The sequence below is a fragment of the Anolis sagrei genome, chromosome 3 (assembly GCF_037176765.1).
Source record: "Anolis sagrei isolate rAnoSag1 chromosome 3, rAnoSag1.mat, whole genome shotgun sequence".
Classification (NCBI taxonomy): domain Eukaryota; kingdom Metazoa; phylum Chordata; class Lepidosauria; order Squamata; family Dactyloidae; genus Anolis; species Anolis sagrei.
The window spans coordinates 72,050,159-72,075,345 of NC_090023.1; the positions used below are offsets into that span (position 1 = coordinate 72,050,159).

At 38.3% G+C, this 25,187-nt stretch overlaps 1 protein-coding gene across 2 annotated transcripts in view; it reads right to left on the reverse strand.

Moving 5' to 3' along the window:
• Positions 1-7,415: 7,415 nt before the first annotated feature.
• Positions 7,416-25,187, reverse strand: part of KCNJ6 (potassium inwardly rectifying channel subfamily J member 6) — a 189,630-nt gene continuing 171,858 nt past the window's right edge. For both annotated transcript variants that reach the window (XM_060770338.2, XM_060770339.2), the window contains one exon: positions 7,416-17,073. In XM_060770338.2, the coding sequence (XP_060626321.1) occupies positions 16,748-17,073 (326 nt within the window). In that variant the 3' untranslated portion in view covers positions 7,416-16,747. The remainder of the gene's footprint in view (positions 17,074-25,187) is intronic.

The window sequence follows — 25,187 nt, forward strand, 5'->3', positions numbered from 1 at the left end:
GACTTGAGAAACTGCAAGTCGCTTCTGGTGTGAGACAATTGGCCGTCTGCAAGGATGTTGCCCAGGGGACATCCGAATGTTTTGATGTTTTTACCATCTTTGTTGGAGGCTTCTCTCATGTCCCTGCATGAGGTGCTGGAGCTTATAGAGGGAGCTCATCCACGCTCTCCCCAGATTCGAACCTGCGACCTGTCGGTCTTCAGTCCTGCCAGCACAGGGGTTTAACCCACTACGCCACCAGGGGCTTCTTAAAATAGCAAATGACAGCTAACTACTGCCACGAAGACAGAAATAGGATTAAGGATAATCTTAGCAGGCTGAAAAACTGGCTAGAATTAATAAAATGAACCTCAAAGGAGATGAATGTAAGATCTATATTTAGGCAGGAAAAAGAATCAGATGCACACATATAGGTTGGGTGATACCTGGTGTGTCAGCACTGCATGAGTAAATTATCCAGAGATCTTGAGAAATGAAACATGAATCAAGAGCACAATGCAGCAGCAAAAATCACCAATGCAATTTTAACCTGCAGTAACAGAACTGTAGTGTCCAAAGCAAGGTAAGTAGCAGTTCCTGTCAACTGTATTTTGCTTGACTAGATAGCAAGAATCCAGTTTTGCATGTAACAGTTTAAGGGGCGAGGGATTGAAAATAGGTTCTAAAGGGGAGTGACCAAGATAGTAAAGAAGCAGAAGATAAGATGTGGTTCATGGGCCACATGAGACTCTGCAAACCTGTTTAGAAATGCTTAGGCGTCCTCCACCCCACTTTTTTTTAAAAAATGTAGCCATTTAGTTTTTTTTAACCCAAAATATTCAGTTGTACTCTCTAGTGAAGAGGTGGCTCTCACACCTGTTCTAGCAGGTTGTTGCTTTTGTGTGCATTCACATTTCTGTTTACTCTCTCCTATAAGTTTGCTTGTTTCTTTTGCAAGATCTCTTTAGAGGATGTATGCTATTGCCTTCTTCTTCCATACTGTCCCTATATCCCAGGATCTCATCCCAGATTATCTTCTTATTCCCGATTATCTGGCAGGGTAGATTTAAATAATCCATTTTAAAACATAATCTGGGCAGTGTAGAAAGGGCCTAAGACTGAGAGAATATGACCTGTCCAGGGTCAAATACAGTGGGCTTCCAGTGGGCTTCTATGGCTGATTGGGATTTGAAATCTCGTTTCCTGGAGTACAAGCCCAATATTTAGACCAGTGGTTCCCAACCTTTTTTTGACCAGGGACCAATTTGACCAAAGACCACTTGACCAGGGACCACTCTCCAATATTAGTACCAAAAAGGTTACAAATCAGTTTTTGGTCAACTTTAGATTTGGTTTGGGGTGCTGATTCATAAAATTGCATTGGATAGACCACATCAACTCTAGTTTCTGATACAGAACATATGCCATGGTCAGCAACGGTGGCAGGTAGTGCGAAAGGAGAGGAAATAAATTGAATAAAATAAAATAAATAAAGAGGAAGGAGGCTCACGGATCTGATTTTCATCCTTGCGGCCCACTGGTGGTCACCTGCCCACAGGTTAAGAACCATTGATTTAGACCCTTACACTGTGTACTATGCTGACTAAATGTGCAGGAGAGCAATTCAGCCTTGATATGAGTCACACTAGACTATTTTGGAAGAGGTCATTTTCTAATCTGAATGCTGTGTTATTTCAAAAGAACTATGTTAAAACATGGAATAGGATATGTAGAGAGTGGAAAATTAAATATGTATTTGTTAGTGAGAATTTCAATGTCAAAAATGAATTTCAGTGTTAAAAATAAATGGGACCCAGAAGGAGCATGAAGAGCCTCAATAAACTGAGTGGCTGAGTCCCCTCAATGTGATCAGGCACAACGGAACACCAAGACTTTTTTGGTAGTTGAGTCGCCTTCAAAATTAGAAATCAGAAAAATTATCAAGCATACAAAAATATTAGGACAGTAACTGGTATCCTGCTGAGAGTTAGAGCTCCCTATCTATGGGAAGTAGAACTGCACAATTCTGAAATGTCCATATCTAGCTTTTTTTCCTAGTCAAATTTGATTGTTGAAATCATAGGTTACAGTATAAAAAAGGACACAATCAATACACTGAGGATTATTAAAGACACAATCCTTCACCTTTAAACAGTTTCAGGGAAACTCAGCTCAGTGTGGATTTTTATTGGGCCAATGGAAACATCTGTACTCTGCCTCCATCAAATCCTGATCCCCTTACAGCTATAAGAGTAAAACAAAACAAAACATTTTAATGCAGCAGTGGAAATTAGGATCTACTTTATATGCCTTCTGCCCTGCATCTCATTTTGTCCCAAATTTAATTTCTGGATAAATGGCTGAGCTAATTGTAGGTAGCCACTATTTCTTATGTCTTCAAGCAGATGTGTTGATTTTTATTGATTTATTGTCTCAAAAATGAATTGAGGGTACAGTTATAATGCATTTTAAAGAAACAAAAACAAAGTTGAAAACTTGGCATTCTATTAGATTTCCTTTGACCAGAAGCTGGCCACTTGGAGTGCCTCTGGTGTCATGGTAAGAAGGTCCTTCATTGTGCATGTGGCGGGACTCAGACTGCATTGTAGTAGATGGTCTGTGGTTTGCTCTTCTCTGCACTCGCGTGTTGTGAACTCCACTTTGTAGCCCCATTTCTTAAGGTTAACTCTGCATTTTGTGGTTCCTGAGCGTAGTCTGATCAGCGCCTTCCAAGTCGCCCAGTCTTCTATGTACCCAGGAGGGAGTTTTTCGTCTGGTATCAGTCATTGATTGAGGTTCTAGGTTTGAGCCTGCCACTTTTGGATTCTTGCTTACAGAGGTGAGGTGTGTTGATAATCTGCAACCAGTACACTGTGATCTAAAAGTGATCTGCAACTGTGAATAAGGAATTTGTGTGCTAAATGGCCCACTTTTCTTGTCCGCATAAGCCAGAATCATTGATAGACAAATAAAGCTGAATAAAAAATTAGGTTACTCTGGATCATGTAAATGAGCTAGTGTAAAAAAAAATCCCCTTGATCATGCATAACATAAAATATTTTATTCTAAGTTCTTTAACTGAGGTTCATGTATTTGATTATTCAGATAGATAGATAGATAGATAGATGCTAAGCAGCTCATTTTATACTAGAAAGGATGTGTTCCTACTCAATTATTGTGTGTTAATGCCAAATGTTTGTAGCTTTAACATTTTCACTCCCTCTTACCTCATTAACTACATATTCCAAGACCAAACACAGGTATAAGTATCTGCCATCTGAGGCAGCTCTTCATGTATCTGATGAAAAGGGCTGTACTCAAGAAAAGCTTGTGCCAGATTATACTTAATCCCTGTTAGGGATATATACCATTAGATAGGTTAAGATAGAATCTAGCTTCTGTTGGTTTTGCTGCAAAAGACTCATACAATCCCCCCTTTAAAAACATTAAAAGGTATTTTTCTTACATCAATATATGATGTTAAAAGATCAATATCAGTTACAGTGCAATTGCCAGATGTGTCCCCTGCTAACACCATCCTTATACTTCTTAATGTAATTTTTTCCTACAGTAAATTCTTTCTACATTCTCACCCTCATAATTGCTTCTTTGTTTTCCTGAAAGAGTTTACACTGTAGATGTAAATAGTTTTCCTTTCTTATGCACATTCAACTTAGTAGGATATGCATAGTGTGAGCAAACAGTTCAAAAGCCCATATAAATGGAGAATTAATTCCATCAAGATATTGTTTTTTTCTTTATAATTGTTTGGATTCACGGCATGCACTTACCTTAAACAGCTTCTCTCTACTGTCTCCTTTTTTTCTTGTACCTGTCCTCTTAGTAGCATCATTAATTGGTCAAGTCAGGGAGCAGAGCACGGGAACAACAAATTCTGCTGTTCTTAAAATCCTTCGGCTGTGCAGTATTGTTCTGTCACAGGGTTCTTCACTTCCCCGCCCACCCCCCTGCTCCCACTTTCCTCCCTTCCCTGGACTCAACTTCCTCTGCCATGCCCTTTTATTGTTCACTTCACCTCCTCTTGTGCAGCCTCCCTTGCTTGAGTTTGTGCTGGTACCACTCATTGTCGTTTCTACTTACCTTACTTCGAATTGTTTGAGCATGTCTTATTTACGTTTTTCACTTCATGACTCATACTTTTCACTCTCTGGTCTCTCCCTCCATTGCCTCATCTTGTGACCTTGCAGTGTGGCTCTCACTTGTTTCTTATACTCCAGTGTTTACATGGCTCACTCTCCCATCTTTGCCACTCCCTCCCTCACCTCCTGTGATAATGGTGTAACCTCTCTTGCTTTTTCTGATGCACTGCTTGCACTGCTCACCCTATCAACTCTCCTACTCCCTCCTTCACCTTATCTCACCTTCCTGTGATGAGCCCTCACTTGCTTCTGGTAGACCATCATCACACCACATTGCTTATTCTCTTGTTGTTACCAAAGGCAGTTAAAGAGCTGACACAGCAGCCATGGTGGTAGCCCTGAGAGCCCCAGTTAAGCTAGGTCAATTTGATAGAACATGGGATTCTGAATCTCAGGGTCATGGATTCAAGCCCCACATTGGACACATAATAAGCCAGTTGCTTATCAAGAACAGGCAAGAATCCCACTAGCACTCCTAATAACACCAGCGACACATAACACTGTCTCTTGTACCCCTGGCCCGCCTCACAGTGTGTCCCTCATTGCTTCTTTTGCATTGCTCTCTTATCACTGCTCTCTTTTTTTCCTCTACTGCCTCCCTTCCTTTATCCCATGTCCTCACTATGCACCCTTTACTTGTTTCACTCAGACTTGCTTCCTTTACACCAGTGGTCCCCAACCTTTGGTCCTCCAGGTGTTTTGGACTTCAACTCCCACTGCCTCCATGGTTTTTCCATATCTCAAGTTCTACAAGAGCTAAATATTTTCTTTAAAAAGCAAAAATCCAGAATTTGGAATCTGGCCCAGATGATTATTCAAACAGGCATCAGGTGGCCTGTCTAAAATTTAGAGAAAGCCTGGTTATCTGAATGAATGGCAACCCTATGCGCAGTACAAGTAGGATGCTAAGACCTTATTTGCAGGACTTTTCTATGCCAAGACTGATTGATGAAAGCTTTAATCACATGTTACTTAAAAAATATATAAAAAATAAAAGTTCATTATAAAAGCTGTTAGCTATGTTGAAAAGATTAATTTAAAAATCCCGAAACAAACATGACTTACAATTGAACATTTTCCAGTATCTTCTGAAACTACTGCAGACAAGCAGAATATATCCCTTGACAGGGTCAACATTAATATGCTAATTTGTTTAAAATTCAAAATTGAAGAACCCCAGCTGGTGATAGGAATGCAGACCTGATGTTACCAGATCTTGTTGTTACATGAAACCTCAGTTAAACTCATAGACTTAAGAGGGTCAGCTGATTACTTGCTTCACACATTTAATGGAAGATTGATTTCTTGTTTCTAAAGAGCAGGCCCAAGCCAGCAACAGTTAGTCAACATGGATAATTTCCGTTTCGTTGCTTTCAACAGAAATTAGTCACAAAGCACTTTTGCTTGAGACAAATTAGTGGCTGTATATGCAAAAAAAAGTGTTTTTAAAATAAAATGTATAAGAGATGGTTCATGGAGAATCATATGCACAAACATACATCACTTTGCCAAGGTTTTATAATATTTAAGATCCATAAATATAATGGATTAATTTAGTATTAAAGAGTTAGAGAAACTTCAAAGTTTACCTACTTGAGCACACTTTAGATGCAGGGAATCTGATACTATAGCTTCCCTAATAGGAACGCTTCAGTTTCTGCTTAAAATCCCAAATAACATCTGTTGAGGGAGCACCTACCAGCTTCTGAAGTACATTGTTCCACTGGTGAACAGCAGAAAGGAGTTGTATATAGTCAATTGCTTTTTAGATTGTTCATGAATGCTCCAGAGTTAGGAGTGTGAATGAGCTGAAGTGTTTGGTTTGTTTTTTTAGTTCTGTGTGTGAGCGACAAAAGCCTTTTTTCCCCAATGTATAACATGACTGTAGATTGGACATGGGCAAACTTTGGCCTATCAGCTGTTAGGAATTGTGGGAGTTGAAGTCCAAAACACCTGGAGGGCTGAAGTTTGCTCATCCCTGCTGTAGATGGCCCTCCTCATCCACTCCACAGTTCATCCTCACATTAACTGTGGGAGATAGATTAGGCTGAGCATGTGTGTTCCAAGTGAAGTTCATGGCTCAGAGTTGAATCTCACCTCCCAAGTTTTGATCCAACATTCACCACTTCAGTTGGAGTCAGTCTCAAAGATGCTATAGGATCCCTTTACTGCACATACACACTAGCATGGCTATGTCTTGAGTACCACTACACTCCACAGACATGATGTGATTCAGGGTGATAAAGAGAAATTACAAAATGTTCCAAAATGATCTTTCTAAATTTAACAAGACATTCTTATCTCAAAGGAGAATTCAACTGGAAAGTAAAGTGATATACTGTATGGTGTGGCCATGTGGTGTTGTGTGGGGAGGGATTGGCTAAGAAAACAATGTTATGTTCATGGTGGATGCCACACCAACAATGATATTGTCACCCACAGTGCACTCAGGGAGAAAATCGGCAAGTTTAACTAAGTGTCTAGCATCTTAGTCCATATTACAAAAGGGTTTAAGAATAAAGCTACCACGATTACAAAACCTCTGTATAGAAATCTATAGGCTACCATACTTGGAATAGTTCTGGCTGCTAAACTTTTAAAAGTCTATGTAGCAATAGGGAAGGCGCAGAGAAGGACTGGAACAGGGCTCCTAACATGAAATATTACATTTGTGGCTGCTCTAATCAGCGGTAGAAAAGTGATGCAAGAAAGTAAAGAAAAATGTATTTCTTCCTGCTCCAGAATAACAGAACCTAAGGTTATTTCGTGAGTGTATGAGAAATACCTTCCAAAGGGAATAAATAAATAAAGTCGAGTTAATGTGCCAGAGGGTGGTGACGTGGGTTAAACCGCTGACCTGCTGAACTTGCTGACTGAAAGGTTGGTGGTTCAAATTCAGGGAGCGGGGTGAGCTCCCGCTGTTAGGTCCAGCTTCTGCCAACCTAGCAGTTCAAAAACAAGCAAATCATTAGGTACTGCTTTGGCCGGAAGGTAACAGCAGTCCATGCAGTCATGCTGGCCACATGACCTTGGAGGCGCCTACAACGCCGGCTCTTTGGTTTAGAAATGATGAGCACCCCCCCCCCCCCGAGTCAGACACGACTTGACTTAATGTCAGGGGAAACCTTTACCTTAATGTGCCAGAGGCTGTTGATACATGTAGTTTAAGTGAGATCCAAATCCAAAGTGGCCTGAAGGATAGCAGAGAGATTTGCTTGTATTATTTGAAAAGCAAAAAAATAAATAAATAGACACAACCCCATGCAAGTCTTTGTTTCATTTTTTTATAGCAGAGTCATCAAAGTGACAAAATGTCTTTTTCCTCACGTAAGAAATTAGTTTGCCCCTCCATCAGATGTTGATATATTGTCAGAATGCAAATGCCATGCTGTTGTAGGCTATGAATTAAGTCAACATATCCAAAGGGATACAGAAACGTAGCACACTGTCCCAATTAAGCGTGTAAAACGAGAAAGGCATTAGTACTGCAAAATAAAGGCAGCTTAACATATCTTCTGTATCAAGAATTTTAAGTGGTATTCCAGGAGTATTAACAGAATAATTTAAAATCAACAACAATGACACTTGCTTGTTTGTTTCCCAATCTGAATATTTTGGGGGTGGGATGACAGCATGAGACATCCACAAGGTTTGAATTTTAATTATAGCAATGAACAGAAATGACATTCTTTCCAAATCACAACCTTTCATAAAAATGAGGGGCAAAAGATACAGGCTGCAAAGACACTATTCACTACGTGATTTATGGTAGGGTTGGGGAACATGTGAAGTCTTCATCATATTATTGGACTATAACTCCCATAATCCTTGACCACACATTTTGTTGGTTGTGGTTAACAGCCAACGTCTGGAGAGTCACAGATCCTCTTTTTTGGCCCATGGAAATGAATGGGAGACATAGGACCCCAGGGTGAATTTTCTGGTAGATTGTGAAGTCTTTAAAAAGGAAAGCAACATAAACAATACCAGTGAGACATTTATATCCCTCCAGGCCAACCTTGCACTTTAATGAAGTGAAGATTTTGTCATTTCAAATGTCAGCAACAATGACTGTATGTTAGAAGACATCAACAACAAGACCTTCAGGTAAGAACTTTAGTCAGCCTCAATATAGTCAGTCAGCCTGAGTCGAAATCCAAAATTGACAGTTCTTGTAGTACTGATTTTTGTTTGCAGAGGGCACCAGTGAACCTTCTAGATTTTCCAGATCTATAGAGAAACTGAAACAGATCTGAACTTGCAGAGATGTAAGGCCAGGAGTAACATGACAAACTTAAGTAGCTTCATGTTCTAGTGGAGTGATTAAAGCAGGTATGTTATCAATATATTTGAATATTTGCAACATACATGAACCAAATAATGGTACTAAGAATGGAAGTCAGTACTTAGTATCAAAATGAGTGTCATTACTATCCAAAATGCTTGGGATCGGAAGTATTTTGGATTTAGATTTTTTTCCCAAATTTTAGAAAATGAATGACTTTAGATTTTGAAAGTTTTTAAATTTTGGAATTCCAGATAAGGAATGCTCCAGCCACACTACTGGTCCCATCATTATGCTTGTTGGACTTTATGTAAATAATGAAAGTATTCAAAGTTCTTATTGATTTTGATAAAGTCATATATTCCTTTCCTTCATTTGGACAAGGAAATGATGAATGAAATTATATGCCCACCAAAATCAATAATAACTTGGAAGGCTATCATTCTAAGTGGTGATGAAAACCTGCACACCTAAAAGAAGCTATAAGCATCCCTTTATGTGTTTTCTGTAAAGGGCCTATATGGAGCACCATCAACGAGGAATAAGTATAGCAACCAGACTTGATAGATTACATTTTGTATCTATGGATTGCCCTTTTGCTTAAAAAAATGTGCAAGATGATTTCAAGCCAGATATCCAAAGCAGAAATGAAATACACTCACAGGAAAAGAATTACATAGGAATTTCAATGGATTATTGATTCATGTTGAGCAGTTGCAAGAAGAAAGATATATTAGTGTTTCTAAAAATGTCAACTGTATGCTGTAGAATCCCATGCATGTCTAACCTGAAGTTCCTTGGGAATTCCTTAGGTATTGCTGCTTTTAATACAAGCAATGTACAGGTTGTTTACTTTTAATGTGGTCCTCTCAATTAAAAAGAACGTGGGAAAGTTCTTGTTTTGGGACATTATTATTATTATTATCATCATCATCATCATCATCATCATCACCATCATCTAGCTTTATCTACCCAAAAGGGGACTCATATCTCCCAGAATCCTCCACCTTATATGGGTATTATACAATCATAGAATCATAGAGTTGGAAGAGACCTCATAGGCTATTCAGTCCAATCCTCTGTCAAGAAGCAGGAAAATCATATTCAAAGCATCCCCGACAGATGGCCATCCAGCCTCTGTTTAAAAGCCTCCAAAGAAGGAGCCTCCACCACAGTCCAGGGCAGAGAGTTCCACTGCTGATCAGCTCTCACAGTCAGGAAGTTCTTCCTAATGTTCAGGTGGAATCTCCTTTCCTGTAGTTTGAAGCCATTGTTCTGCGTCCGTAATTTCCAGGGCAGCAGAAAACAAGCTTGTTCCCACCTCCTTCTGACTTCCCCTCACATATTTATACATGGCTAACATGTCTCCTCTCAGCCTGAATAAAAGATTCTGAGATCTGTTGTTCAAAAAAGAATTTTTCTAAGTCCCACAATGAAATTAGTAGGACTTCAGAAATGGTCAGAAGTTCATCTGTCCCTAGTGTTTAATAACATAAAGGCTCACCCCTCCTCTTTGCCCAGCCATACCATTGAAGCATTTTAGTTTCCTTCAGTTCTGTGTTTTGAATACCTGGCTGATGCTTCTTTTCCCTCAAAGCTTAAATGGTTAGCTTATTGTTTTTTAGGTATAGCAGGGTCTTCATATCTGCTGGGGTTTGGTTCCAGGACCCCCTTGGATACCAACATCCATAAGTCCCATTTTACACAATGCGTGTGTGTGTGTCTGTGTGTGTGTGTGTATATATATATATATATATCGTGGTAGCACTTCTATAAAATGCAAAATCTTGGGTATTTTCTTTTTCAGAAGGGGGAAGGGGCATTGTTATTTTCAGGCCATAGATAGTTGAATCCATTGATGAATGATCTGTGGGTATGGAGGGCCAATTATATTGCTTTAATCGAAGTTATGAGCTACTTGGGTTATGAATGAGAGATCAAAGTGCAAAATATAAGTACTTTCATAAATAAAAAAATGTTAATTATCATACATTGTCAGTTCACAGTGCATATAATAAAAGAATGAAAAACGCTACTCAGTGTTGATCAGCTTTGAAAATCCATTGTTAATTAACACCATTCCAATCTTTTCTGTTTTTCAACATTTCAGTGGAAATAACTGGCACAAAATACATTGTTAAACTCCTTAATCAGTCATTGTAGAAAAATAGAAGTGTGTGGGACATTCTTAGTACAAAATGTTGACAAAGCTTCCCTACTGAAAGCATCAGAAGCTTTGGGTCTTTTAAGCTTATATTACAAAAATGTGGTTCCATAAACTTTACATCAGATGCTTCATTGATAATAACAAAAACAATTCAAGGGAGACTTTAAGCTTTCTGTCTCACTCACAGCGTTACAGCTTACACATGCATGCGTGAAAGAAGGACGTGGTTTGTTTTTCCTGTGCTGAAAGGGCACACAAAAAGCTTAAAAGGATCTGCAACTCCACTTTCACAGGACATAGGAAACCCTTTCAAAAATAAAATAAAATAAACTATAGCAAACTTACCAAGATCCTTCATAGAAAAATGCCCCTCCCCCCTATTACAAGAGTAAAAACATGGTGATCTCACATAAGACTTTTTGCATGTGTGTGTGTGGAGGGCTCCTTCACTTTGTCATGCATTTACAACAGTGCAGCAAGCTGGTGATACCCAAACTATAATTTTCTACAACTTTCCTCTTTACTTCTACATCTTATCCTTCCCCTGAGACTTTCTGTTAAAAGGCTAACTTCTCATATGTGATTAGCTGTCTGCTACTATGACATTTGAAAGGAGATGCTTTCCTTTCAGTTCTTGAAGCAGTGCATGATAATCTATCTAAAAACAGAGCTAGGAAACGTTATTCAAAAAATTAATGTTACTCATTTGATGCCAGTTTTGCTTAGGAATGCCTTGCATGTTAGAATTACTGGAGAATAACAACAAAAAGAACCCCCATCTCAGTAAGATTATAGTAAAAAACATTTCTAGAAAAAATGATGGCGGGAGGATTCGAAATTGCCCTCCAAAAGTAAAATCCAAAATAAAGAGCAACTGTAACTCATTAAGCAAACCAATTATATTTATGCTGCTCATAACTAAAATAAACAAGTAAAAAAGCGACGGGCTATGAGTAACATTGTAATAAGCTCTGGGCAAAAAAATATTATATATATTTGTTCCTAAATCATTATGGGTCAGCAATATATAAGAGAAGAGCAAAATGCTTTCTTCTGTCAGATGTGTAGCCACAAAGTAAGGTGAGGGGTGGTGGTGAGGTTTCCCTTTCAATTCCCTACATACCTAGCATTGCATTAACCAAAACTTGGATTGGGGTTTAGAAATACAATTCAGATATCCAAAGAAAAGGGAAAGGTACAGCAGCCAAGGAAATGTGAATACAGCTAATATGAGCATTTTTTTTTTAAAAAAAAAATCAAATGTTTCATTCTTTGCAAATGCTAAAAATCTGGGGACTGAAGGAACATTTGATGGGCAGGGGAACTGCCCTCATTTTACTGCTTTGCAGCCACCCCCCTATTTTCTGCTCCCTGCCTCTCCTCCTTGCAGTGTGGCATGTAGCTGCAGCTACAACACATCATTTTCTGTAAATGCACTCAATTACATTGTCTGCCATGCAAACCCCTGGTGCCCCTAAGCACAGCTTTAGAGATGAGTGTCCCAATTCAGCAAGGCAGAGCCACATGCATAGCTGATATAGATGTGATTGGGATGCTTCTCCAGTCCTCACTGAGCCCAACACAGACGTGTCAAATTGGAGTACAGGTTGAGAATCCTTTATCTGAAATGTTTAGAATCAGAAGTATTTTGGATTTTTTGGATTTTTTGCAATTTGGAATACTTGTATTGGCATATAGGTGCATAATGAAATACCTTTGATATGGGATCCAAATCTAAACATGAAATTCATTTTTGTTTCATATACACCTTATACACACAGTTGGAAAGTAAATTTATACACAATATTTCTAAAAATATTGTGCATGAAACAATGTACACTGAACCATCAGAAAGCACAGGTGTCACTATCTCAGACACTCATGTGGACAGTTTTGGATTTTGGAATTCCAGGTAAGGGATGCTCAAACTGTATACATCCTCATTGAGGGCTACAAGTTGTACATGACCAAGTGCTACTAGAATTGTACTGAGGTCAGGGTGAGCTACATGGACATAAATAATTAATTGGCACAACCAGACACCATGACAGCATACAAAGGGCATCCAGTTACATATTAACAGTATATACAACAAAAACCGTCTTTATTTCAAAAGTGAAGAATGAAAGGAAGTAGCAATTTCTATACCATTATGGTGAAATGTGCCAATCTGGTATATAAATATGCCAAAACACTTCTTGGGGAACTGCCATGGTAGTTAAAGCCATATTTCCTTTGTGAAAATGACTGAGAAAGGGAATTCGTTTCCCCGTCTCCAGTAGGATGGGTATAGCTGGTTTTTAAACCCAACTCAGTGGTAAAACAATGTAGCCTAGATGTGAGCACTTCTTCTGGGGATTGTAAATCATAGATTAATCATCATTCCATGAAATAACTGGAATTCTTCTCAGCAAAAATCAGCACACAGATGAAATTAATGTGAAGGATCTATCACAGTGCAAAATTTCTACCTGCCTACTAGGTTTCTCCTGAGTTATATCTTTTAAAATATGATTTTATATGCTTTTATACAAAAAATATTTTAAATTCTTCTCAATCTACTTTTTTTAAAATTTCCAGATTAGGCAGGCATAAACACGAAATTAAGGCTGTACTAGTTTGTTTTCCTCCTTGAAGGAAATGTCTTACTTGGTGTGAATGGGCATTTGCACTATATGGAGTTACAACTGTCTTATGCGTACACAGTAGTCCTTTTTTCTGCCACCATTACTCTGACTGAGCAGTAATTTACTCTGGATTACTATCAAATTCAGTGTATCTACTTTAGGAAAAATGTTTTCAAGTTTACTTGGTCTACTTTACTTCTATTGAGACAGATTTCCAGAAATAACATAATGTGGGCTCCTTGATATTTATTTTCTATCTTTAACAACAACAAAATAAACTCTTCTAGCTTTTTTGTTTCTCTGATCAAAAGAGTAGCACATTTCAAATCATAGACTTCCCGAATCAGCCATGTTGTGTTGTGTTATGTTGTGTTATGTTGCATTGCACAGATATAAACATTTTGTGATCTTTATGCCATCAACATGGTCATCAGCATATGCATCATTACATTACTGTTAAATATATATTTGGTAACTCAGAAAGAAAAGAGGATGGATGAACAACTACTTGTAGTGAAAGCAAGATATCAATGATGTGAATTAGATTAACATCAATGTGTAGCATAATGCACATGGGGAATTGTGTGGCCTTTGTAATATTGTTGCAATGCAACTCCCATCAGAAAGAGCTGTTCACTTCAGCAGTGGAAGTCTCTGCCTCAGAGTGTGGTGGAAACTCCTTCTTTGGAGGCTTTTAAACAGAGGCTGGATGTCCATCTGTTGGGGGTGCTTTCAATGCAATTTTTCTGCTTCTTGGCAGGGGTTGGACTGGATGGCACACAAGGTCTCTTCCGACTCCATGATCAGCCTTCCCTCATGGGAGCTGCAGTTAAACAACATCCCTGACATAATAGAAAATATCAGTCCTATCTGACATGCCTGTGAATACATGTTGATGTAACACACTTATCTATAATAATTCTAGTGCTCTTGATCATCCAGATTATCTCCTGCAATAATGTACTTTCCCATGTGGGTTAAGACTGAAAAGGAAGCTGTAAATATTACATTGAAAACAAGCCTGGTGGATACCAGGCAAATTATGTTGGTACATGATATTATTGCTACTGCATATTTATTTGGGATGGTGGGGCTACAGTAGTACAGTAATAATGAACTAGAGAAGACGTGATGTGCCGTGATTCAATTAACACATGCAGATGTGTTGAGAGGTCTCTTAGTCTGGTAATACATTTGTAGGTTGTCGTTATATCCATGAATATATGGATAAGCTGCTATGCATTTGTTTAAGTCTTTTGGGAGAGATTCAACATCATGAAATAGTACTTTTCATCTCTAGTCCTCCCCGCTGCTCTTCAATTCTACTCTGGAGGATGGGGACATTTCTAGAGCAGATTTTAAGTCTGAAATACTAGAGGGGAAGTAGAACCAGTCCTCCTTTTTTTCGCTGATAGATCCTACTCCTTGGTGAGAGAGGCTAACTGAGTTACATCTCCTGAATTGCTCCTTGATAAATTGTATTGAACATTTGTACAAGTGAAATCTTTGAAAGCATACAAAGTTGTTGTTGGGTGCCTTCAGGTCAACCCTATGGTGATCCTTAGAGTCTGCTTGGCAAGATTTTTTTGGAGTGGATTTTTTTTATGTTCCTCTGGGGCTGAGAGAGTTTGACTTGCCCAAGATCACCCAATGGGTTCCCATGGCTCAGCAGGAATTTGAACCTTGTTCTCCAGAGCCCTAGTCTGGTGATAAAACCAATAAACCACTCTGAAAAAAACACACATTATCCTGAAATAATATCAAGTGATGAATGGAACTAAGTTTAATAGCAATGGATATTTTTTTGTATGTGGTGACAAAAATCTGATAGTTGTTATGATGACTATTTAATGTTGGTTATCACTGCTTACAGCAGGAGTGGGGTATATGTAGTCCTCCAGATGTTGTTGTACTGCAACTCCCATCAACATTTGTTGGCATAACCAATGGTTACAAGCCAGTAATATTTGGAGGGCCATCAGTTCTCCCTCCCTGATTTATAGGTTTGGTGCATGGGAATTAATTAGTTAATTGGTTCCAATGGAAGGTTAAGATTGAACATGCTGAACATGGTACCAATATGGATACAAGATGTGGTACAGAGTCTAGATGTAGTGTCTACCCATTGGTAGCTGCCAACTGCTGGGAGAATGTGACATTGGAAAGCACTTAAGGCACTACTCATTATAAGTAAAGATGGCAGAATGAGGCCTACAAATTGTGCTCACTGACATCACAGAAACTACATGTGTAAGAGGCTGACATGCTGATATCTCATCAGAGATTTCTTTCTAAGGCTTGCCCAAGGGTGCAGCTCTTTGGAAGAGTCTTCAAGCCATATGAAGCAACTATTATGATAATGTAGTTCAGCTGAAATTCAATTGTTTTCTTTCAGTTAGAACATCAGCTGATTATGTTCTCTTCTGAATGATGTATAACATTCAAAAATTTCCATGGCTTATATAGGTTAACTATCTACATACCTACCTACCTATCTACACAGGTTTTTTTTAACTGAATGGTTTTGAAAACTAAAGAGTTTCCCAAGGTATTGCACTTAGAGGGTAATAGCTCAACATACACACTCACACACCTCTTACAGACAAATGCCATACAAATAAATCCTTGCCTTTGGCAAGAATCAGCCACAGTTAAAATTCTAACTGTACAGCCCAAAAAAACCATAAATGGTTTCACCATGTAACATGACAAAGAACAGGATCATTTTGTAAACAGTATCACAGTATATCAGGAATCGCGTTGTAATTTCTTTGCCCTCAGCCCCCAGACCTATGGCTTTTAGAGTTAGCTAAATCATCGCTTAAGAAAACATTGAGGTACTCTAAACAGCTGCCAGTCTGGTACAATGAGGAAATTGACATGCATTAAACAGGGCAGTTCTAGCAGGGTGCAAAACAAACTCTTATAAACCGGTATTAGAACAGAAATACCTTCTTCATGGTGTGTTTCATTTTTTGCATCCTATTATTTTCTAATTATAGGTCTAAACTTACATTAATTAAAGATATATATATACATTATTTAGAGGTCCTTTACTACAGTACTTTTGTACATGCTGGGTTTATTACTAAACTTAAAGAAAAAGAAATTACATAAGGCATATATATGTACAGTATCTCATTGAACTGCAAAGATTTCTCTTCATCTTGGGTCTTAAAGCTGCAATCCAGGCATCTCATTCAAAACCGTCTTGGAGGAATATATAAAAAGCTGAAGTTAAAGCTTGGGAAATGGACATTAATTACAGTCACTCCATTAGCTTTTGGCCCAGGATAATAAACTTCTGCTCTTAATCTGAAAAACAAACTCTAAACCATATGCCTGAATACAAGAACACTTGAGTTTTTTTCCAGGTGAAAGAGAGAATAATGATAAGAGTATATATGGTAAAATAAGGGATATTGCAGCTTTAGCCAAAACGTTTTGCTTATCTTTTGGGCAGGCAGACCTTTAGTTCTTCTTTTTCCTTGTAAAGGAAGATTTGCTGTTTTCTGTCCCCTCCTAAGTTTTAAACTTTGGACTCATTCTCTAAATTGGCCACATCGCCATTTCTTTCTGTTTGCTCTTCTTGGCTTTTGGGCTCCTCCTCAGGGTCCACTTCGGCATGCTGGTCTAATTGACTGGACACAGACCATGTGAGGGGCAACTCTGCTTTACTGGCCTTCTCTGCCAGTTCTTTGGCACTATAGGGTGGTGTGTTGGTCTCATAGGTTTCATGAAAATTGTTGTAGTCAACTTCATAAAATCCATCCTCTAAGGTGAGGACAGGTGTGAACCGATAACCCCACAAGATCTCACTGGTAACGTAAGAACTTCGGGCTTGGCATGTCATTCCTGGGAAGAAAAAAGGAGAGAAATTAAAGACATCAAGGGTACCCAAGAGTGGTCTTTTATATAGTTTTTGGTGTAATAGCTATGGTACAAAGAAACACTGCACACTGGAAGGATGACAGATACTTGCCACACGGAAGCTCTGCCAGGGTGTAGTTATGGAATTGTCTTGCATAAGAAAAAAAGTAGCTGGAAGAATGTTCCACCAGATTTTTCTTACGTTTCAAAGATAAATGGTATATTTCTCAACAGACAAGCAACCTAAATTGTAAGACTCATTCAATTTCAGAAAATATTAAGAACCAATGCATGTTCATTAGATCCATTCCCCAACCCCAATATTGAAAAAAAGGCTTTCTAATGGATCCATGCTTCTATGTTAGGGTGCATCCACATTGTACAATTTTAACACCAGATTAATTTCCATGGCTCCATCTTATGGGGCACTTGAATTTATTATTTTTTGAGTTTTCAGAATTATCATGCCAGAACCAAAGCCTACCACCAACAAATACCAGGATTTCACAGAATGGAACAATGGTAGTTAAGCCCTGGCAGTATCATTCGTCTTTGGTTCAAATAGAAAAAAAAGCTATAATTGTGCAGTATGGATACATCGTAGTTGGTATTTGTCTTGAAGTGGTATCCAAATAATGCCTTTGAAAGAATTGACATGCAAGTTAAAATGGATCGCAGTGTATTCCAGAAATAAAAGTACATCTCATTAAGGTTTCGTGGCAGCAGGTTTTGTGACATTCCCATAAAACTGTACCCCACCTCCCTGCAAACCCATTAAAATAGCTATGGCTAGATCCTGCATTGGCAGATATAGCTGTGAGAAGGATCGAATAGCAAAATGGATAAGATAAAGGTTATATAAAAGATTGAGATACAAACAAAAGAAATGAATAATATCTAGGAATGCTGGCTACAAAATGCCCTAGGTGTACTTCCACCAAATGAAAAGAAGTGCAAATACTAATAAGTTTTACAAATGTCTGAACAAAAGCTTGATGACTACTCACACCTAATTGAAATAAGTGTAAACAATGTGATGAAAATGTATTAAGAAGTAATGATAATAACTGCCTTCGTGGACAAAAAAGAAAGTTAACAGAGCAGCAATAAAATATGTAACTGTGGCCAGTTCTGCAATATGTAACTGTGGCCAGTTCTGCACAGGGAAAAAGTCCAGACTTTTGTCCCCACACCAGCAAAAAAAAACCCCTGCACTTTCCTGGAGAAGGGGGGGGGTGCCCAGATACCCCCTCCCAAAAAAACAGAAAAGCCTTTAAAAGTAAAAATTACTTACCTGGCCTCTATTACCCTGCTGCGAGCCCTCTCCTGCCACGTAGAAATGATGTGCCAGGAGAAAGGGTGAAGGAGGCTCATTGCTTTTTAAGACTTTTTATGGGGTTTGGGGTAGGGGGTAGGGGCTGCCTTGGGGTTTCCAGACTTCAGGAACCCGGAAATCCCAATACAGCTGTGTGGATTGGACCTGGAAGTCATGCAATGTGATCCCCGGTCCCAATCCACACAGAGTTCACAGCTGGAAAGAAAGCTGGGGCTTCTGAAAGACCCGGATCTTTCCAGGTGTCAAAGTAATTGGGTGCAAAGCAGGGTTTTCCTGCTTTGTACTGAATTCGCTTTTACCTGAGGCATTGTTTGGACACCTCAGGTAAAAACACGGGAGCTTGCACATTTTGCAAGCTGTCTGGATGTGCCCTGGGACAAGGGAGCTCTATTGTCATAGCTACACCTGCAAATGTAACCCCTAAAAAGCCTAACTCTTTAGGACAAGAATATAAATTCAGAGCTTTTGCTGATGATACAAGATCCAAAAACAAAATTAGGAGATTGGATAGTTATAATTAGAAAATTTGGCGAAGTCTCAGGATTCAAAATAAATATGGAAAAAACAAAAGCAATAACAAAAAACATTAAAAAAAGAACAGGATAAAAGAAAAGAAAAATGGGATATACAAATTCTCTCAAAGATAAAATATTTTGGGATTATTCTAACAGGTAAAAATCTACAACTATTGCAAAATAATTACATAGAAAAATGGAAGGAAATAAAAAAAGAATTAGAGCAATGGAAAGACATGAACTTATCACTCTTAGGTAGAATTGCAACAGTGAAAATGAAGATTCTACCAAAAATGATTTTTCTGTTTCAAAATCTACCCACCATAAGAAGTCAAAAATTATTGAAGGAATGGAATAGAGATATCACAAAATTCATTTGGAAAAATAAAAAAACCGAGAATACACTACAACAATATGATAGAACGAAAGAAAGGGGGTCTTGCTACACCAGATTTAAGAATATATTTCAAAGTGAGTTCATTCCTTTGGGTCAGAGACTGGGCAAAATTGGAAAAAAAGAAAAATACTAAATTTAGAAGGAATTGAACTGAGAGGGGGGTGGCATTCATCTTTCTGGTAAGAAGGAGGGGAAAAAAAGAAAAATGGAAATCATTTTATAAGATCATCTATTTTTTAAATATGGGAAAATATAAAAAGAAACTACAAGAATACACCCCTGTAGATATCCCTCTAGAGGCGGGACAAAGAAGATGCATGGGATGGTATGATTGGCCCAAATACAAAGAAATGTTAAAAAAGGAGGTGGGGGAAATAATATTAAAATCACAGCAAGAATCAAACACAATTGATCAAAAAATCTCATGGTTTCAATATTGGCAAATTAAAGAAAAATTTTAAAAAGACAAAGTGATAGGATTTGCACAAGAAAATAATTTTTGGGATAAAATAATGAAATTAGAAAAAAATTGATAACAAAAATATATAAGAAATTATAAGATTGGGCAGTAGAATCAAAAGAAGAAAAAATATATGAAAAGGTGGAATGAAAATATGAAATGAAAAAGAGTAATCAGACAGGAAGAATGGGAAAAAATGGAAGAAAAAAATACGTATATGCAACCGATCTGAAGGAAAATTGGATAAAAACATCACACAGATGGTATATGACGCCAAAGAAACTGGGAAAAGGTTATAATAATTTAAGTACAACCTGCTGGAAATGCACAGAAAAGGAAGGATCATATTTTCATGTATGGTGGAGCTGCGATAGAGCCAAAAGATATTGGAAAGAAATACAAAAAGGCTTACAAAAAAGGTTAGAGACACAGATCCTGTGGAAACTTGAAACATTCTTGCTAGGAATGCATGAGATGAAATTAGAAAAAAACATGGATAAATTGCTATTTTTAATGACCACGGCAGCAGGAATATGTTATGCAAAAAGATGGAAACTAAAGCAGACACCAGAAGAGGATGAATGGCTGATAAAGATTCTGGAGATTAGAAATATGGATAGATTCACATTTCTCATGTCAAAAAATAAAGGAATAAAAATGAAGGGAACAGATTGGGAAAAAGTCACACAATATTTAAAGCAAAGAAATAAGAAGATTTTGATCTGACAGAGAAATGGAATTAGACAATACAAAAGAAAATGGTAGGAAAAGAGGGAAAGAAATGTATCATGAAGACGGAGAAGAAAGAAAGGGAATAAGAAAAGAAAAGAAGAAAACTTCAGGAAGATATAAGGAAGTCAATATTTTTATTTTTGATTTATATATCTATATCTATATCTATATCTATATATACCCCATATTTTTTCTTACTTTTTAATTATTATTTTATTTTATTATTATTTCTCCCCCACCCCTTCCTTTCTCCCTATCTTTTATTTCTTCTCTCTTTCTCCCCTATAAGTTGCTACTTTTTCTTTTTGGTTTTGTTTTGTATCTTGGGTTTTTTTTTTTAAAAAAATTGTAAACTTCAAAAGGATTTTCTGTTTGTTTGTTTGTCTGTCTGTCTGTCTGTCTGTCTGTCTGTCTATCTATCTATCTATCTATCTATCTATCTATCTCTTTAGGCAGGGAATGCCTCAGCCAAAAGGTTTCTGAGCCACTGTAGACTGAGGTGCTGGGAAATTATAAGTACAGTGCTGTTCCAATCGCAGAATATGTTGAAGTCAGGAATTTGGACAGACCTCTCAGGGTCCTGACACAATGCTTCTCTCAATGTGCTCTGCATCCAGAACTGCACCAAAGAGATCACTTCCCAGTCTGCAGTGCTTTGGAAGCCGGATGAGTCACTGCCTAGCTTAAGATGTATGTTTTGTGAGCCAGGTTTTGTCACTGGAGACTGTAAATGTGAATCCCAAAAGTTACTTTACAACAAAGACCAAATCCTGATTACAATCTTATGAATATTGAATGGCATTCTAGCCATTGGTTTTGAAATTCTTTTAAATCATGCATTCAGCACATTTTTCACACAGCAATTGAAAATATGGATTTTAATCATAACCCAATGGAATACTCCTGAACTGTAGTCTCTCTCTTATAATTAATACTTTAAAAATTATATATTTTCCCAAACAAGGAAACATCAGGAAGCAGCAGGAGATGTAGCTTTCATACCTGTAATCCTCAAAGGGTAAGAAAACAATCCTGACCTTAATGTTTTTTCAAAGTCTCTTCCCTCTCCCCGTCTCCAAACTGTGAAGGCTGCACTTGACCAAAATTTCCTGCACCTCTCCTGTTCTAAAACCTTGTAGGTCAAACAAGACAACAAGAAAACAAGTTCTGTATGGACAGTGATCCTAGTTAATAAACTTAAAGAAATAGCAATAGTAACAACAAGTAGTATAAAGGGATCATTAGATAAACTGGATAAATAAAAAGGGGAGGGGGAAAATTAGAATAGTAACAGTAACAATGAAGATAATTGGGAAAATATAGATATATTTTCTGAAATTGCCAAAATTGTGAGTTTGGAATTTTTTTTCTTATAAAATTAAAACTAGCTAAAATGCAGACTTCTGGAGCCAGAAAGTAAGTTTCCAAAGGTCTGTTCCCAAACAAATATTGATGCCTGTGATGTGATGTGCGAATGGGAAGGAATGAAAATTTCTGCAGATGAAATAGTTCCTGACTCTTCAATCTGAGGAAGAACTTTGGTTTGCTGACATGCGGTGGCTGTTCAGTTTCATGTTTGCGGTTCAGGACATTTCTGTTGCCATTTGTGGCTTCCATCAATTCTGTAGATTAAAGTGCTTTGTTCAGCCAGACAGATGTTAATGAAACCTGATGTCTGGAAATGTAGCGTAAAGCAAAGGCATGCTCTTCTGCCCTAGATCATTTGGCTACATGGCACACAGTAAAATCCGCCATTTAGTGGGGTCAGTCAGGCAGTTCAGTGGCTATGCGGCTGCTTTACAATGAGTAGAAAGAACCACAAATGAGCATATTCAGGGAGGAATGCATGGAGCAGCAGTCCTCCAAGTGAGGAACAGCCTACCTGGAGGACATTGACCAATGGGAAGCATATAAAGAGAATGAGGAAAAAAGGAGGAAAGAGGGGAAAGCCCGGATCTTAGAAGCACTGCAGTCCAAGAAATGTTACTTTGGAAGAAATAAAGGCATGATGAAAGACCTTTTGCAAAGGAATGTAATGACTTGAAACTTGAAACTTATTGGTTGAGCCACCAAGAAGAGATCCAACAAATCAGTGGGATTTCTATAAGGGTCGATTCACCATTAAAGAGATCTATTCTAGCAATGGGAGCCTAGGTTTAATTACTATAGTGTCTAGAACAAGGAAAGTCATGGTGCCTCTCTATTTTGCTTTGGTTAGACCTCACCTGGAATACAGTGTCAATTCTGGGCACCACAATTTAAAAGAGCTATTGACAAGCTGGAAGGTGTCCAGAGGAGGGCAACTAAAATGATCAAAGGTGTGGAGACCATGCCCTGTGAGGAGTGTCTTAAAGAACTGGGTATGTTTAGCCTGCAGAAGAGAAAGTTGAGAGGAGACATTTATTTATTTCGTACCAAAAGCATTGCATTGAATTAGTATAAAACTGATAAAAATAGAAGGAGCACAAGCAGCTAAATATCTTTTGACCAAAAATGGCCAACAGCAATGGCATTGTCTGTAGCCTCCAACAATTCCTCCTCTGTACATAAGGCAGGGCATAGTGGAAAAGCATATAGATGCAGAGTTGTCTGTTCTGCTCCACAGTCACACAAGATGGGGGATTCTTTTAGTTGGTGCCATTTTGCCAGGTTGACTTTTGATCTGCCCACTCTGCTTCTGTTTAGGGACTTCCAACTTGCCCATTCTTGGTTTGCCCCTGGAGGAAGACCTTCGTGGGGGGCCAGACATGATGACCACATATAAAAATGTGAAAGGGTGTCATAAGGAACAGGGAGCAGGTTTGTTTTCTGCTTTTTTTGAAACTAGACTCGGTGCAATGGGTTCAAGTTACAAGAAAGGAGATTCCACCTTAACATTAGGAAGAAGTTCCGCACAGTACGAGCTATTCAGCAGTGGAACTCTCTGCTTCGGAGTATGGAACTCTCTGCCTCCTTCCTTGAAACTTTTAAACAAAGGTTGGATGGCCATCTGTCAGGGGTACTTTGACTGTGCTTTTCCTGCATGGCAGGGGGTTGGACTAGATGGCCCATGTGGTCTCTTCCAACTCCATTATTCTATTATTCTATGATTATTTGTTTTTAAGAAACAAGTGAAGAATGCTTTCTCTCTCTAATTTTGGATACAGAAATAATTGGGAGTATTTTGAAGGTACCCCCTCCCAAATATTAATTTTCTTCCTTAGTTTTTAAAATATTTTTAAAAATTGGAATTAAAACACAATAGAAAAGTAATTATCTAGAAAAAAGTATTGTAGAGTTTGAGTGAGGGGTCAAGGTAATAGGGAAATAGAACAACGTGGAAAATAAATAACGAGTAACTGTTATGCTTTCTTTTAAAAACTAAATGCCTTCTAACTCTTCATCTAAGTCATTAATAAAGATGTTGAACAGGACTGGGCCCAGGACTGAACTCTGCAACACTCCACTTGTCACTTCTTTCCAGGATGAAGAGGAAGGATTGGGAGTACCCTCTGGGTTTGTTCGCTTAACCAGTTACAGATCCGCCTAACCAGGGAGGAAATGAGAGAAATGTACTCCTTGGAAAGGAAATTCACTCTTGAAAAACTTAAACTTGGGGAAAAGGCTATTTTGTGACCATTCACAGCAGCAGCTTCAACATTTTATTCCCATCCTCAACTGGGTTTCTTTTTAATTCCAAAATACAGCTGAACAGTATGTTCCCTTCTCCTTTTAAATGTTTAATAAGTTTTAGTACTATAGTCTACCAGTGAAATGGCATTTTTCTACTATAACTATAATTAAAAAATTAAAAATGCAGAGAAAAAAAAGATAATTCTTTTCCAACCACAGCACCACTCCAGCAAACAATTCTCTGGCTTATGAAAACAATAGCAGCACTAGTAGCAGTGGCGGCAGCAGCAAAAAAACTCCTTAGTACAGAACTGAGAAATTGTGACAAACAGTTCCCTAAGAATAGGATGGGTGGCTGTAGAGGCAACAAAAATTGGCAAACTCCATGGAGATCTATTTTGGGAACTCACACTCTTCCTTAAATCAAGAATTGTGTTTCTTCTTCTTAAATAGGAATTATTTTTCCTGTTGGCAGAACTTGGAAAAATGATATTTGGGTCTTACAATTCAGGCTCCCTCAGTGAGCGGGGCCACTAAGGGCCCATCCAGACAGTACCTTTGTTGTAGTATATACAGCAATAAAGGAGGGGCTGTCCAGACAATGTTCTGGACAGGCCCGAATTAATTCGCTGCAAACCAGGAAAACCCTAACACTAAAAAGAACCAATGTAATTCTCATGCTTCTTGATGTCTGCCATCAGGGAAATCTGAGCTCAGACTGGAACAGAGTAATCTTTAGGTTCCCAGTGATATAACCAACCCCTAGTGGTGCAATGGGTTAAACCCATTCACTGACAGGACTACTAACTGACAGGTCAGTGGTTCAAATCCAGAGGAATGGGTTGAGCTCTCTCTGTCAGCCCCAGCTCCCCATGTGGGGAATTGAGAGAAGCCTCCTACAAGGATTGTAAAACCTCAAATATCTGGGCATCTCCTGGGCAACGTCCTCACAGACAGTCAATTCTCTCACACCAGAAGTTATTTGCAGTTTCTCATGTAACTCCTGACACGAAAGAAAGTGATACTACCAAGAATATGATGCCAATC